The sequence below is a fragment of the Pogoniulus pusillus genome, chromosome 4, assembly GCF_015220805.1.
Source record: "Pogoniulus pusillus isolate bPogPus1 chromosome 4, bPogPus1.pri, whole genome shotgun sequence".
NCBI classification, from domain to species: domain Eukaryota; kingdom Metazoa; phylum Chordata; class Aves; order Piciformes; family Lybiidae; genus Pogoniulus; species Pogoniulus pusillus.
In genome coordinates, this window is record NC_087267.1 from 24,637,795 (window position 1) to 24,655,823 (window position 18,029).

Here is an 18,029-nt window from a genome sequence, read left to right on the forward strand (position 1 = left end):
GAATTCTGAGATTTTGTTTGCAATTATCATTTCAAATTACTGATTGCTAAGAGTGAAAATACTACAATGCTCTAAATATTAGGAGATGAAAAAAGGATAGCACTTGATTTGTAAACTTATCATCACTCACCTTCTCTGCTGATTGGGCTGTACCAAAAAAGATTGGAATAAATGCTAACCAAATTATGCAGGTTGTGTACATAGTAAATCCAATGGGTTTTGCTTCATTGAAGGTCTCTGGCACCCCTCTTGTTTTAATAGCATAAACAGTGCATGTGACCATCAAGAGAATACTGTATCCAAGGGAGCAAATGAGAGAAAGATCTGAAATGTCACATTTGAGAACTCCCCTGGCATTTTCTGGTTCAAGTGTCCTCTGCTCTCCATAGTCTACGATGGTATGTGGTGGGTCGATAGCAAACCAGATGAAGACTCCAATAAGCTGCATGGATATGAGGCTGAAAGTGATCACCAATTGGGAAGCTGGACTAATAAATCTGGGAGCTGTGACAGATTTTTTACCTTGTTCAAATATTCTGTGAATTCTGTTTGTTTTGGTAAGCAAGGCAGCATAGCTGAAACACATGCCAAGTCCTAGAAAGATCCTTCGAAATGAGCAGACCACCGTATCAGGAGTTGCGATCATTAAAAAAGTAATGGAGTAACAGAGGAAAATCCCAGTCAAGAGCACATAACTCAGTTCCCGTCCAGAGGCCCTGACGATCGGTGTGTCGTTGTGCCGGATAAATGTCACAATCACAAAGGTGGTGGCAATAATACCGAGAATAGCTATGAAGACGGGCACAATGGCCCAAGGAGAATGCCACTCCAGTTTGATTATAGGAATAAGCTGGCAATCTGTACGGTTGGCATTTGGTCTCTTATTAATGGGGCACAGTTCACAGTTGAATTCGTCCACCTGGTAATGGTATCCCTCACAGCGTTCGCAGTGCCAGCAGCAGGGCACTCCCTTCACGGTTTTCTTTCTTTCCCCAGCTTTACACGGCAGGCTGCAGACAGATGCTGGATGAGTGTGTTGTCTATTAGCCCACTGCATGTCTTCTACCTGTGGGTATAAAAAATTAATGAGCCATCCATTTTCCCCCATTTATAATATCCTAATCTTGGCCACAGGATTGTCATAAATCACTACATGCCGACAGTACAAATACAGTTTACCATAATAAGAAACCTGTTTCTTTCCCTTACATTGACTTTATAAAAGTGTTAACTGATTGTGTCCAATAAATCATTCATGCCACAGGCTTGATGAGTGTCATTAGTTTCTATTTACCTCTTTACCGCTGACTAAATTGACGTCTGTAAGGTTATTTATTGACTCCAGGCTAGTTTAAAAGCAAAAAAGCCCTGTAGACAGTGCTTCAAAAGTTAATCACATGCAAATATAAATAGCAGTAATTCTAAAACATTTAATTACAAAATAAGGCTATACAAGTTTCAGATAACTTTCTGGGACAGTAAAGAAATAGATTAAAATCTCTGTGCATCACTTCTGGAACAACAATGAGTACCAGGGGGAAAAAAAAAATCCATTATTTTACTTCTTCCATGAATGGTTATTTTACAATTTCCTACTCGCTGAGTCTCAAAATGTACAAGAGTATTTACTTTTTAGAAGCTAAAAATCAGAATACACTGCTTTCTGAATAATAACTGGAGAAAGTCATACTTCAGACTTCCTGATTTAAAACGTCCAAGAATCTTTTTGTAGTGCAGAACAGATGCACACAATGCATGGTTTTGGAAACCTCGGATTTCTCCACAGCAACAGATTAATAAATATACTTCTTTTTCCCACCACCTTATCTATTTTTCCTGCATATCCTCTAAATAAAATATGAATGGGAAACTCGTGGATTTAAAGCATCTCCTGCTTAAAATTATCACTCAAGTTTCAGCCCAACTGTTCTTAGTAAACTCGTGTTCTTTCAGAGGTCACACTGAGTGAACCGCAGCACTGTGTGGCGCAAAATGCTCCTTGCAGACAACAGAATCACTCTGTGCTGCTCCCGTGCTCCAACTTCCATTCCTTTGTTTGTTGGTAAGCACTTGAGGACAAAGGACTTGCCTTGTTCATGCCTATTAAGTACTTAGCACTTTTGATTCATTTGGAGGCTTTATTTATAAGTGAAACAGCAACAAAACTTCAACCTCAGGAATGCTTTCAGTTCCTTCTGGAGGAGGACAGAATGAGGACAACTTATCAAGACGGATAATTCTGGCCGTTAACAGTTTCTTTTTCCAATATTTTTTTTTTCCAGCAGATTTGAGAGGAAATCACAATGTGTCGGCTTCATTTGCCTTCCTTCGAGAGCAGAGCCCCGGTCACAGCACCACGTATTGTGAATAAAGCAGCTGCAAGCAGCCTCTGCCCGCTTTTCTGCTCGGTGTAGGACTTCTTTGTTACCTGCCACTCAAAGTGGCAAATAGGGGACCACTCATAGGACCAGCTCTGTGAATCCCCAGAGTCACTCAAAGACTTCAGTGGGTTTCGTATGAGTCCTGAATAATATTTTACATGAATGACTCTGGTCATTACACAAAATGAAGCCTCTGGTGACTATCAAAAAAGAAATAAGTAATTAGCTTCCTAAAACCTTTAAGAAAAACCCAGTCACTGGATCAGCTTTGATAGAGCCCTAGCCCAACACCTGATACTCTTAAGAACATAATCTCTCAAAATTTCCTGGTTTTACTCACTGAAGTGCTCAAGGCCTGCATCTACTAGACCAGAGAGAAAACATGAGGAAGCCAGTGTGATAGCAAATAGATATTCTCCTTTACAGTGTTGACAGGAGAATAAATACATCAAAACTTATGATTTAGACAGATACTATCATAATGGGGACAACAGGAGACCCTGGTCATTAAAGCAGACTTGTCACTAAGCTTGGGATGACACAAAACAGAACAGTACTGCCTATCTGCCAGATTAAAGAACACGATGTGGAATCACCAGGAGAGTACGCAACACCTGATCCAGCATAAACTCAGTATGGCATGGACCGCCAAGATCTACTCTGGCAGAAAGCCTGACAGGATAAAGCTAAGGTATTCAATGTTTTTAACATGTTTGAACTAGAAATGTGAGTTTACAGGAGATGAGCATTTAATATCATGTGGCTACAGTGTTTCTTATCTATCATTAAGCATCCTAAACCCATATTTAGTGTATTGAGAATCTGTGGCTTAGACAGGTGTAAAGAAATCATTTGAATCTTTCAGACTTTTCACTTAGTGAGGAAAAAAAAGGTAAAAAGTATGCTTTCATTGTACAGCTACCTATGTTTCCAGATACTTGTGTCTTGTTGCTTTAACTGACTAAAAAAACACTTTAAATCTCTTCTTGTCTGGCAATACAGTTGAGTCCCTCAGGTTACTCATCTTAGTGGCAACAATAATAATGAACTCCTTATTCATAGTATGTTTTTCATTCTAGTACATTTGACACAAGACACCATTTGGGCATGGCAATACAGGGTTCTGAATGTTGGAAAACTCGCTGGCTAAAGAAACTCAATAATTTTCTTTCTTAAAAAAATAATTTGAATATAAACACTATTATCTGTTAGTGACAGAATGACTGAAACAAGAATGAACTCTAAAAGCATTAAAAAGATGCTAAATCATTGTGGAGAATAACCAGAATGAATGACTGGCGCAGAAGCATTTTACAACACAAACAAGTTACATCTTACAATCTGTCTTGTCTGGAATACTTTTCAAAGCAAACCACACAGTTGTGTGTTGGTTAGCTAACATTTCTAAAAAAGTTCTTTAAAAGCTCTTGTGAGTTCTTGCTCATGAATTTTTTATCGCATTTTCTATTTAACAAGAAAGAGGAAGTATTCTCCCAGGAACTGCTGGTCAGTGCTTGAAATTGGAGATCCTCTTTAAGACACTTGCAGTTCAGAGAAAATTCTAGCCTTGTAGGATTTCAGCTCTGTAAGTATGTGCAAAGATCAGATTCTCCCATGAATCCAGAAATCCTGACTGCTCAGTTTACAGCTACATTAACAAGTAACGTGGCATAGTTAGACCAATCTGTGGAGTGAAATTGTTGGCTCTAAGGACTTGATGTTCACATTGGTCTTTATTTGAAATTAGAGTTTGGGAAGGAAGGTTATTGAACTAATTTTGATGTAGTTCAGTGGACTGAACACCTGGTAATGATTAAAGAAGATTAGAAGTCCTTCTGGAAAGCATCTTCTGTTTTCATTTCAGCCAAAAGCAATCCAGTTCTTATATCCTGAGACACACTCCACAATGAGCAGGTATGCTAAGTGGGAACAATTAGCAGATTCATTTCAAAAGCAGACTCTTGACTGAAACTAAAATGCCAATGTGCACACACCCTCAGACTACACTGCTGTAACAGAGGCGGAGAAAATGTGCCTCAGAGTGAGCACTAATTGCCTTCATTACATCTGAACCGGTCTGCTAGGGGTTGCTGTATATGCAGCAGTTGAAGACTGACACACCACGCTACTTCTGGTCATCTGGTTCATTCTGAGCTATCCATAACCTGCAGCAGTCTTTGCCTGTAATTTGTTCTTGGCCTATTGTTTTGCATAATGATAACGTAATAATGAAATCCAGTAAAAGACATCATTACCACAATGGAAAAGTTCTATCAGTTCTTCTATCAGTTCTGTAAAGTTCTATCAGTTTTTATCAATTATTTAATGTATATATCAGAGGACTCAGCTTCTCAAATCTGTGCAGAAGTTTCACCCATGACATTATTTTTCTGTCTTCAGGTGATAGCACTATTGATGTCACTTCTTCTCTAACTTTAGACAATAAATGATAGTAGAAACTGATAAGAAAAAGCAAAAGAGGATCATTTGGGAACACAGGCTCAGGGACATTTTATTATGTTCAGAACTGCTGAAAACCTTTAATTGTCATAAGCTTTAAAGAGAGTTGCTGGATGCTCAGTTTCTCTTGAAAATCCTATTTTTTAATGCAGACATAAACAGTTAGCAGTGGAACTTTCAAAAGTGCCAAGGGGAACTTGTTCAACCCATCTAATTAATTTAAATGGGAGCTAAGTGCCTTATCTGTTTAAGTGCTTTTGAAAATCCGACAATGCTTCCCTCTGCAGTTTTCACAGTCTAAGTACTTTGGAAAAACTGCTCCAAAGAGATCTAGAAGTTCAAATGTTACAAAACTAACTTAAGAGGAGCTTAACTTTAGGCACTTACTTTTAAACAAAATTCTCAGATAGGAAAGAATCCGACAAGTCCAAGTCAGCAAAAGAAAGACTGAAAACAGGGGGTTTGACACTGAAAAAGAATGAATAAGTTTTGCACCTCTTCAGCCCTTACTAATCGGGGTCTGTAGCACTCTTTAAACTGCTCAGACATTTCTAAGGCTGAGTATCTGATTATTAAGCAGCCTTAGGTGAAGAGTATCTGCAAGACTTATTTTGTTACCGCCATTTTCATGTGACATCTTTTAGCTGCTGTTCACTATAGTATGATACATGACAAGGAAAAGTTCATTTCATATCTGAATTCATCATCTAGGCCAGATGGACAGGGATAGACTAGCTCTGTATCTATTATTAATAAGAGCTTAAACATTATTATTAATTTTATTTGAGTAGGTCCTCCAAATTTGCAGAGTCTGATAGATAGGCTGATGTGCTATCATGAAGTACCTCACATTCCCCTAAGATGAGGTTCCATTTTCTACTACTCCAATACTTACTGGAGTGAAAATATCTGAAAGAGTATGACAGCATGTCTGTAAGACACATACTCATTTTCTATTAAATGCATCAGGATACAAAAGAAGAATGGCTTCATTGCTATTTAAATAGACATTAAAATCATCTCTGTATGAAATATCTGCCTGATGGAGCTGCAATTTGCTTTAATTTGTGGCACTGAGATTCACAGTTCACTAAACCATTAAAATACAGACAAAATGCCATTTCATACCAAATCCAAGTAAACACCTCTATCCTTCATGAACATTATAAATACAATTTCCTCTAATATCTAATAATAAAGCTAAAAATTAATGATGTGGGAACTGGTCTAAAACAAGATGAGATTTACATGACACAGTACAAGTACCACATTCAGATTCCTGGCACCTATGTTCTTCCAATAATCAAGCAACTCATTCAATTTAGCCCTCAGCAATGAGAGAAGGCTGATCAAAAATGCTGTTAATAGGTCACATGTAATTTCTGAATAATGTATGTATACAAATTCACTCTGTTTTTCCATTCTTAACGGTCATGGATACATTTGTCACACAATTCAGCAAAACTGCTGACAAAATAAAAGCACTCAGCCTTCAGAGAGTTTATATCAAGAACATTGGTAGATAATATTTTAACTTTTATTATTATATTATCACTTACAGGAATTTTCAGTCTTTTTATCTTAGAGCAAAATATATATTAAAAATAAGTGCTTAAGCATTTTATATAATGAATGGAATTATACAAGAGCTGGACAGAGGAATGCAAGCAATGCATTCTACTAGAGTTATGGGAGCAGGAGATTTTGTAATCAGACAAGACTCTCAGAAGCATCAAGGATTTCACATAATAAATTCATACAGCTTTTAAAGATGTTCAGATTCTTAGTTATAAAAATGACAAAGCACTGAAATAATATTATCTCCAGTTGTCACTAAGAGTCATTCTTATATTTGTCTTGAATTTCTGAAGTATTTCTCTTCAAAAAAATGGTTCATTAGAGGAGCATAGTAAGTGAATGAATTATGGCAATTTAGACTAATATTTGGCTTTTTAAAATTGCCTAATGCATCTATTATCAAGTAAAAGTTCAAGTCTCTAATGTACCTTGTCCAATCAAGTAATCTGAACCATCAAAAACTTAAACTGGTTCAACTAAAGTGAATTCATTATAAGCCTAAATATAATGATCATAGCATTGAGTCTGCCAGACAGATTTTATGCCTCTAGAGAAAATCCAGTTATACTTAGAGCCTAACTCACAAATACTTAAACAGGCATATGTGGAAGGGAAATAAGGACAAAAAAAAACCAGTTTTAAATTAAACCAAACCAAACCAAAACCCCAAACCAAACACACACACACAAAACCAAACCCTTCCCCCCCAAAAAAAAAAACAAACTCAAACCAAACCAAACCAAACCAGAAAACAACCAAAACAAACAAACAAACAAAAAAACCCCACAACTATTAACCCAGATTGTCAAAGGCAGTACAAAATCACTACAATTACCAAATTTGCTATAATTGCTGTGAATTATTTACATCATTCATGTCATACAGATGTTTTCCTAACAACATTTTCTGGAATTCCAGGCACAGACATTCCTAGAGGTTTGCAAAGAACACGGAATCATATCTTTGCTTTCACCACATATTGGTTGAAAATTAATGCAATCAAATATCAATTTGACAAGGAGCCTAAGGAGCTTGATCAGATGCAGTGACCATTAGAAGACCAGTATGAAATATTACAAGCAAAATATTCTTTCTCTTTTCCTTTAGAAATAGAAGAATATATTGTTACTACAACCCAGATGGGTGCTGATTTCTCCTAACTGTGCATCCAAGTGCCTGAAGTTCTTCCTAGGCTTACCATCTTACAATCCACTTACCATCTCTCTCTCACAGCTTCCCTAAAGGAAAATAAAGACTGTTAAATTTGGTATCATTTTAATTTGAATATCTATACACATGCCTGTACGTGCAACTATTTATATGCATGGACAATTTAAATTGTCCTGGGACACAGGAAAAATAAATATACATTATTTGAAAGTAGTGCTATGGAACAGTTAAACAATTTGATCTCTGACCTTAGAATTAGCCTATCCAGTCCTGATTCAGTCTGACTTTCTTGGTGACCTTGGGCAAATTATTTAACTCATTTGAATCTCAACTTTACAACTCACTTGAGGGAATCTGTCATACAGTCAGGAGAAATGGATGCACTTATGTTTAAAAGGTGGGTAAGATGTTTAAGTAGGGATATACTTCAGGTTTGGAAGGATTTTGCCCAACAAGTTTTTATGTTTTGGAAAGTTTGATTCAAATATTTTTTTACTTTTAAAAATGAGTAATATTTTTTCAAAGAAAATGCTACCAGAAACATCATTCTGTGCTCTTCAGCATGCTAAAAATCTTTCTTGTCATTCTCCAGTTTCACAGAAAGACAGTATCACCAATCTCTGGAATCACTAAAACTAAGAGACTGTATTTTCAGTATTCTGTCCATATTAACAAGTAATTCTTAGCTAAGGCAAAATAATGAAAGAGAGTAATGCTCTGGGGTAATACATATGAAGAAAGAGTGGTATAAACAAATGTAAGGTTTCTTATGCTCACAAACAGAAAAGATTAAATACCAGCCTTGGCCTATAAATAAAATAATGTTATTTAGTTGTTGAGACTGTAACTTTATCTCGAAGAAACCACCCTCACTAGTAAAGTAATGTAAGTCATGACTGCTCAACATTTACATAGAGGACTGCACCATGGAAACCTTAAAAAGGAAATAATCACGTCACAGCGGCATAACCTACAAAGAGTTTTTGTTAGTGCTACAGAGACCTTAAATTCCAGCTTTAAAACACAAGCCTTTGAATGTGTTGGAATCTGTTTATTTAACCATTTTTTTTCCTCTGCCTGTGGTTAGATTGATAGTGATAGATTACAGAAGTGCTGGCAATAGACTTGGTATGAGGGTAGAAAGATCTGCAATAGTCTTTAGTAGTAAGACCAGTTGTTTGCTGGATGCCCAGCCTTCTGAGCTGGAAGAGAAGGATGAGGAGCAGAACAAAGCTCCCATTTCCAATAGGAGATGGTTAGTGACCTGCAGCAACACTTAGACATGCACAAGTCTGTGGTGCCAGATGGCATACATCCAAGAGTACTGACAAAACTGGTGGCAATGCTCACCAAGTCACTTGCCACCATTTATCAGCAGCCCTGGCTATGTGTGGAGGTCTGAGTCAACTAGAGGTTGTCAAACATGACACCCTTCCACAAGAATGACCAAAGGGAAGACTTGGGCACCTGCAGACGTATAAGTCTGATCTCAGTGCTGGGGAAGGTCATGGAGCAGATCATCTTGAGTGCCACTATACAGGAAGTGCAGGGCAACCAGGTGATCAGCCCCAGTCAGCATGGGTTCTGCCTGATGAACCTGATCTCCTAAAGCAAGGCAACCTGCTTATTGGATGAAGGAAAGGCTGGGGATGTTGTTTATCATAGGGTTCATTTGCAAGTTTATGAAAATAGCGTGGGATATTTACAGGGATTGATTATTAAGTGGAAATATCAAATTATCAACAATTATTGACAGAGAGAAAGATTTCTTAGGCTTAATGCCTCTTAACAACTCTAGTGTTTGCCCAGCAAGGGCTGAAACTGTGTGTGCTCTTTAGATAGAGACAACTTATATTACAAGAGAACTGAAGCTTACTTATGTGTGTTGTTCTTAAGTCTTAATCATTAATCACCCTTCCGGGAATCTGCCTCAGCATGTGCCTCAGTCTCTGGGGACTTGATGGAGCTGGAGATTTGTCCCGGCTTGTAAGGGATGATAAAGCTTTCCCAGTCTCTGGGGTAAATTGAATTTTCTCTAACCTTCACTCCTGGGGTGATCTCTGCCTTGGTGCTGTGGCTTCTGGATACTGTGCGTGTCCAGGGATGATCAGCTGGCAGGTTTTTTCCCAATGCAGGAGGAGGATTTGGCCCGTGTTGCTTCTGACACGGTCGGGCAGCTAGCAAACTGCATTTGCAGGTTTGCAGACCATCTCGAGAGGGGTCTGCTGGCTCTGGGTCTTTCCAGAGTTACAGGATAGCTGGCAAGTAGTATTTATGCCAGGCTGCAGGGTCTATGCCGTGTTGCAGGGAGATTTAACTCCGTAGCTGAATCAAGATAGCTCTAGGCTAGGCAGGGGGTTCTCAGCTCCCCATATATGTGTGGTGCAGGCATGAATGTGCTCTGCTTCTCAAAGGACTCGCAGATAGCTTGACTGCGCCTTGAGATCAATGAACGAGGTCTAAGCCTCTGTAATGCTTGCAAGTGAGCAAGGCCTGATCCTGTGTCTAGGCCACTGCAAGCGAGTCAGGGCAGCAGGGTGTTGCTGTGGATCAGAGCTGAGTCTATATGCTCTAAGCTCTGAACTGGTAAACAGTCTGGATCGTCTGACCGGACTGAACTGGACTGACTGACCACGTGGTGCTGCTTTGCACCCCTCTTTACAGGCTCTGGGGCCGAGATTCATGGCTCATTGGACATCTAACATGACCAATCAGGTTGGCCATAGGCCAAGCCTTGCCCCAATAGGCAATAGAGATATGCCTGGACCCTCCCAATAGGGGATTACCTGCCCAGACCTCAGGGGTACACGGGCTGGGCGTGTGTGTGTTACACAATTTGTTTGCTGCCTTGTGGGTCCTGGCAGAAGAACATGTCTGGGCATGTAGAGGCATAGAAAAGCCTCAGTTTTGGGGCTGCTGCCCCTCCACCACACCTGGACAAGCCTGACCATGAATATCTCCAAGGATGACACATTAACTACCACCTTGAGCAACCCGTGTCAGTGTTCCACCACCCTCATAGTAAAGAACTTGTTCCTAACATACAATCTAAAGCTACTCTAATTTAAAAGTTTACCTAGACCTTAGTCAAACATTTGACACTGTCTCTCACAACATCCTCCTGGAGCAATGGGCTGCTCATGGCTTGAATGGGTGGACAGTTCACTGGCTTAAAAACTGCCTGGATCGTCAGGCCCAGAGAGTGGTAGTGAATGGATTTAAATACACATGTGATGTTCCCCAGGGCTCAGTACTGGAGCCAGTTGTCTTTAATGTCTTTATCAATGATCTGGATGAGGGGATTGAGTGCACCCTCAGTTAATCTGCACATGACTCTAAATTGGATGTGAGTGTTGATCTGCTCAAAGCTAGGGAGGTTCAATGAAGGAAATATGGATGGGCTGGATCAATGGACTGAGGCCACTTGTATGAGGTTTAACAATGCCAATACCAGGTCCTGCACTTGAGTCACAACAACTCCATACAGGCTACAGGTTTGTGGCTGGAAAGCTGCCTGCTACAAAAGGATCTGGGGGTGCTGACTGACAACCAGCTGAAAACGAGCCAGAAATGTGCTCAGATGGCCAAGAAGACCAACAGCACCCTGGCCTGTATCAGGAATAGTGTGGCGAGCAAGAGGAGGGAACTGATCATGTCCCTGCACTCGCCACTGGTCACAACTCAAATACTGTGTTTGAGTCTCTGTTTCTCCAAGAAGGACATTGAGTTATTGGAGTGTGTCCAGGGAAGGTCATCAAAGATGGGGAAGGATCTAGAGAAAAAGTCTTATGAGGAGCAGCTGAAAGAACTGGGATTGTTTAGTCTAGAGAAGAGGCTGAGGGGAGACCTCATTGCACCCTACAGCTACCTGAAAGGAAGTTGGAGTGAAGTGAGTGTTGGTCTCTTCTCACTAGTATAAAGTAATAGAACAAGAGGAAATGGCCTGAAATTTAAGCAGGGGAGGCTCAGATTGGCTATTAGGAAAAAAAATTACCAAAGAGGTGGCCAGGCAATGGAACAGGTTTTCCATGGATATGGTGCAGTTGCCATCCCTGGAGGTGCTCACAAGGGGTTAAGCACTGCTGCCATTTGACTTCAAAGGAATTTTATGTAGATATTTTTCTTTGATTTTAAGTCTAATTGTTTCAATGGGTCATAATATTTAATGAAAAAATATTGCCACTGCATGCTCTAAATTGTTCTTTTGTTTTAAAGGTGAGTTTCTTTATCAAAACAAAAATGCACATATTTAATATTACTTAAGGAGATGCCCTGTAACTCTTTCTCTTTCCCTCTCTCTCTCTCTATATATATATAGTGTTTCATTATTTTAAAATGAGAAATGAGTCAACCATAAAATTCCAACCTGCATAATCCTTCCTACAAAATAACAGCACCACACAAATAATAGACTCTTGGTACTTCCACATTGCTCAGAGACCAATACCTCAATTACACTAAGAGCTATACAAATCTGCAAGAAAAAAATATGGCATTAATCCTAAAGAATTCTTATCCAGGTCATAAGATAAAAGATAGAAGAGTATTAATAGGATATAAAAAAGGACATCCTAAAAAGAATAAGGCAACATTAATCAGCATGCTGGTCAGCAGCCATAGAATACCTCCAAAGAGAGGTATTGAGGAAATTGTAGCAAAAAGATCTTTAACAGGGGAACTGAAAGAAAAGAGCATGGCAATTTTACAACTATTTCCTGAGCTTTCCATCTTAGGATAACTGGCCAAGGCAGAGAGCACAAAGGCAACAGTTTCATCACCGACTTCTCAAAGTATATCGGAAAACAGCTGGAATATCCTGTGATCCTGTGCTTCTCAGCACACTATGCAGTGTTTGAGCAAAGTGAAGTACTTGAAATTTTGAGCAAAGTTACCCCCACCTCAGCAACCTTGTACCTTAATTGACTCTGACAAAGGAACAGACAAGCTTGGCTTGGCTGAAATGTAGGGATCATGTTTATTTCCACAAGACCCTAAATAATGAGATGTATGTTTTGACATTACTTTTAGGTGGTTTTCCACCATAATAGCTCCTTTTTTTTTTTTTTTTTTTTTTTTTTGGCAGCTCCTCGTAGTGAACAGACAGATCTTTCCATAATCATCATTTTGATTTTTCAGCAGTACATAAACAAAAGAAAATGACACTGCCTCTTTAAATAGTTTCAGCTAGATAGAAAAATCATATACAAGAAGTCTGAAAGCCTGAAGTAGTTCAGAGCTGGCAGAAAACAGACTCTGTTTTATACTGAGATACTGAGCAGCAGGGGAAGAGGTCTGTTTGCCAAGTCTATGTTGCTTCTTAGAATGAAGAGTCAATAATTAAATTGAAGACTCTTTGGAGAAACCTAGTTATCTGTCAGGCACAAAACAAGCATGTGGAAGAAGTTTAAGCTAGAGAAAACACTACACAGCACATTTATTCAGGGAAGAAAAAAAAAAGTTGGGGAGAGAAGTCCTTGTGAGCAATGAAAGAATGAAGAACACATTCTAAATGAGAGTAGGTCAAAAAGTCAGAGGTTTCCATGTGGACTGAACATATTGAGATTTATTCTACAACACTTAGAGTACTTATCCTAGGAGACAGAAAGCTAAGACTTCATGGGGAAGCATGGAGAACTTGCAAATAGGAAGCCTAGTGCTTTTAAGAGAGAAAAAGAAGCAGCCAGGGAATTATCAACTATTCACTTTATCTTGAATTCCCAGAAAAAAAAAAAATCAAAACTGAAAGAAATAAACAAACACATTTCAAAAATACAGAGAAAACAAGCAAGACAAATAACAGCCGAAAGGGATCTGTCAGCAATCAGCTGTCACATTTCCTTCAGTGAGAGGGTAACAGGCATCTTGGATGAGAGGCAAGCAGCTAGGTATCATTTCTCTTAACATTAGAAAGATTTTTGACACCATCTCAAATTACCCTCTTAGACATAAGGAACCTATTAAAACCTAACCTAAGGGCTAGATGCAGCTTATATCAGAAAGATGTAGGATTATAAAGTTTATCATTGATCCACTGTCAGAATGAAAGGGATGGTACAGGGTGGGGCCTGGAAAGGTCTATTCTTAGTCTGGTATTACTCAATTCTTGTAATAACCACTCAGTGAAGCTTGGATGATAAAATAGAGTACACGGTGATTAAATCTGGGCAATAACCATGGAAAAGGGTGAAACTATGCTGAAGGTCAGGACACTTATTCCAAATGATACTGCAAAGAGTCTGGGAAAAGGGAGCATGTAGATTAACAGGGATAACTAACAGGTAGCACATTATGGAGCGGAAAGGACAGAGATAGCAGCTTTTCAGGGGGAAAAAAAGAAATCTCAGGGCTCTACTGTATTTTACTATGCTGAACCAATGCCATACTGCCACAAAAGTGGCAAATGTCAATTTAAGAAACAGATAAAATAATGATTCCCATCTACTCTGTACTCATGAGTATACAAAATGGTGCTTGTCCTGTAACTCTACACTAGTGATACTTCAGCCAGAGCACTTTCTGAAGGCTGGACCATTGTAATTCAGTTTGAAGGACGATCAAATGGAAAACAGCAAAGACCAGAAGTTTGTCTAGCACACATGAACTACATGACTAAAGTGAGCAAATTCAGGCCATATAGCCTAAAGAAATAATACAGCCTAGGGGGTAAACCAACAGCCTTCAAATACGTGAAAAGGATGAGGATATGATTGATGTATCCTGAAAAAAATAAGAAGTAACTGGCTTAAATTATAGAAATGAGGAGTAAAATCAGGTATTTGTAAGACAGTTCAGAGTGATACCAGTAGTTAAAAAGCAGAAAAGAATGTCTGCAAAGGCTCTTTGAGTAACATAGGTACAGAAGATTCCAAATTTATGCAAGGGCTAGATAGTCTTCTGAGATCCCTATAGCTGTTTTCTATAGTGCTAGAGCAGATTTCAAGTATGAAATATTTTGTGCACAAATGAAAAACTAAGATGATATTTAGGTCAGATACAGAGAAAAAAAAATCAATGTATTCTCAGGACAGCTAAATTCTTTAGACTGCCTTTTGTAGTTTTACATAATGCCTATTTAAGAAACCAATTTTTTATACTTTTAAAGAATAAAGTAAATAAGAAATGCTGCTGATGATACTTCTACTTTTTGGCTAATTAATTATGCATCTTAAATATGGGTACAGGTGCTGCAGAGAAAATGGTTCTCTAAGAAATGTCAGGGAAAGAAGTTCTCAGTCCAAGAAATTACCACTATCACAAGAGTAATATCAACATAAATTAACATAACTGTTTCCTAAGTATTAAGCAGGTCTCAGGTACAAAAAAAAAAAATAAATTAATGTGGAGTCCTATATGTGAGTGGAAATTTCTCCAAGGATTCATAGAAGAAACTGTCCTTACCTACTAATGTGATCCACAACCCAAAGCAGAAGAAGATCCTAAATATGTAAAGAAGTATAAAATCTAGTAATTCTGATATAGCATTATTTTAGAGCTCTTGCTAAAGATATACACAGTGTTGCGTTCATTGAGGAAATGTAGAGTTTAGGAGTTCAAGTGTTTGTGTACCTCCCAGAATTTGCTCAGGTTATACGGGAATCAAAACTAAAGGCATTCATAAAAGCAAGAAAACTTAATAAATTTGTTTGAAAGAGATCTCGGGTGTCTACCTGCTCCAACCAACCCATAGTTCTGGAGATTGCCTGGCCTCCCAGATAATGTAGCCTAATGCTTAATTATCCTCATCACTGGGGTCATTCAGCATGTCTGCATCAAATCTTTATTACTGTAATTCAAATCCACAACCTCTTTCCTAATAGCCAAGTTAACTATGACTAACAGTTTGTCCTTTTCCTGTTATGAAAGAAATTAATATAGCTCCCCTCAGTTCAGTCATCACTAGACTAAACAATCTTAGTTTGCTCAACCTTTCCCTCCAGGCATACTTTTAGATGGCTATATAAAATATCACTATCATTGCTTGCTGCTGAACTCTCTCCAGCTACTCTGCCTTTCAAAGTGAAGTTACAGTTCTGCTAACAAGGCCATAGCATTGGGGAAGCAAACATATGGGTCACATCACAAATCTAGGAGTTCCTTGCTGCAGTGTCCTCTGGTGATGCAAATCTCAATTAAATATTCTAAAGCTATTGCTTACCTTTATGCCTATGCTCTTCATAAAGAAGGGCTCAATTCAAGTCATGGACTTAATGGAAACATTACAATCCTCCCTATTTCATCTAGTCATTTCCAGCACATCCTATTGTCCTACTCAACACTAAATCCATTTACAACAAGATGAAGTTACACTGAGATTAGCTACACATTCTTCATTCCCTGCCTTAAGCTATACTACAAAAATGTTGCCATTAAAATTAGTGGCATCATTTGTTGAAATGCAAAAAGTAATTTTACTAAAAATAATTTTTTTTTTTAATGAACATTTGGGAGTTTATCAGGATGAAAAGTCCTGAGAAATGTTAGACTAAGATTCTAAAGGAATTAAATTAACACTACTGCAAGATGAAGAGAAATTGCAGCAAAGCAAACAGAAAAAATAATTATATAGTAATGTTCTGCTATCTGCTGGTTACTCTCTTTTGTCATGTCATAATGACTAAATGTCTCCTTCATCTTCCATTTAATGATTTTTAATACAGTATTAGGCTTCCATTAATTACCATAAATTAACAATAAAGTAATTTAATCTATCATTTTTACTTTTAAGCATCAATATTTTGCTTCTAGGTTTAAAGGAAGTTCAAGCTGTAATGTATACACTTATATGAGGGAGAGAAGAACATGGAAGAGATTGGGAAAGACACATGCCATTACTCCATGTTTGATACCTCACAAAGCAAATCACTCACACTTTCTTCCAGTCACGCATAATCCAAACTATCTGCTATGCCAAATAGCTATTTGTCTATGCTAAAAGTCACAACACTAGCTGGCATCAGGGGAGCATCTAACCCTGTTTTGAAATCGCATAAATGAGTGCAGAATTCTCCAGGAATAAATAGAAAAGCTCCCAATTTTTCATTGTTCTATCAGGGAACACTTCCTGTTGTGAAAGAGAAAATATTTTAAAACACAAATGGATTTATTTTATTTGCCATGCATGGCAAGGCCTTCCTCTTTTCTAGAAAAAATAATACTCCATCATCCTGCTAGCTATGGTCATTTAAAGGACAGTTTGTTCTAATCATAACACTTCTTACAACGGATGATCACAAGAAGCTATAAAATATCTACTATCCACTCAAGGATTTGGTGACAAATTCACAGCAAAGCATGCAGTTGCAACCTCATGCTTCACTTAAGAAAGTTGACTTTCACTCACCCTGACAAGGTAAGGGAATAAATCCCTATTCATCCTAACTCTGAGAGTGAGGCTGTTTCATTGGAAATGAAATTCTAATGAAGAACAAATGACTATACAAGGTCAGAATACTGTAGAGAAATCAGTCAGCATGTCTGTTTGACTAGGGAAGAAAAAAAAAAAAAACAAACTACTACGACCAATAAAGTAAAAAGCTTCAGAAGGCTAAAAAGTTGAAATTTCTTTTCCATTCATCGAAGACTGTTGGCTCTTGAATCCATGTTTAGTTTTGATGTTCAGTTATGGCTGAAAAAGCATCTGGTATGCTGCAGGCATATTTCAAAATTATTTCATAGTTTTTCAGCATCTATATTCAGCTTATTTTCCCCCACACAAAGTAATTTTTGCTGAATAATATAATTTGCAACATTTAAAAAAAATCACAAATTCCCAGTTTTGTTCTACTTTTAGTGCATTTTCTTGACTCATCTATTTGCATCCACTATAGCCTACTCTTGACTTACGTCTTCAGTCTAGCACTGGACCTTAGTAACTACAAGTCACATATGGACCACAGATCACAGAATCATAGAATCAACCAGGTCGGAAGAAACCTCCAAGATCATCCAGTCCAACCTAGCACCCAGCCCTATCCAGTCAAGTAGACCATGACACTAAATGCCTCACCCAGTCTTTTCTTGAACACTTCCAGGGATGGCAACTCCACCACCTCCCTGGGCAGCCCATTCCAATGCCAATCACTCTCTCTGGTATCACGGAGGGGGATTCTCAATACCTGCACCGGTTTTGGCGGAGGGGATAAATTAATTGGGGTGACATAATATTATATAAATATATATATTTACTAAACTCAATATTCTGAACTCTCGCCACCCCCAACCACTGTATATTAGCATTAAATTGTTCTTTACATGGTTATGAAAACATTTTAGGATAAAATAGGTACAGAACCTTATTAATTAACTAGCAAACATTCAAACTACAAACAGAGAGAGGAGTTTTCACCTGTGGCAAATACCATTTGGGGACTATATGCTATTTGCCCAGCAGAGCAGGTTGAAACTGATTCTGCTCTGTGGCAGAGGCAACAGATATTACAG

The 18,029-nt window shown here is 38.2% G+C and overlaps 1 protein-coding gene across 17 annotated transcripts in view; it reads right to left on the minus strand.

Moving 5' to 3' along the window:
* Window positions 1-18,029, minus strand: part of GRM8 (glutamate metabotropic receptor 8) — a 405,616-nt gene that overhangs the window by 63,586 nt on the left and 324,001 nt on the right. For 16 of the 17 annotated variants that reach the window (XM_064142387.1, XM_064142381.1, XM_064142385.1 and 13 more), the window contains one exon: window positions 131-1,066. The exons of the other annotated variant lie outside the window; for it this stretch is intronic. In XM_064142387.1, coding sequence (XP_063998457.1) covers window positions 131-1,066 — 936 coding nt within the window. The remainder of the gene's footprint in view (window positions 1-130; window positions 1,067-18,029) is intronic. 17 annotated transcript variants of the gene reach the window in all.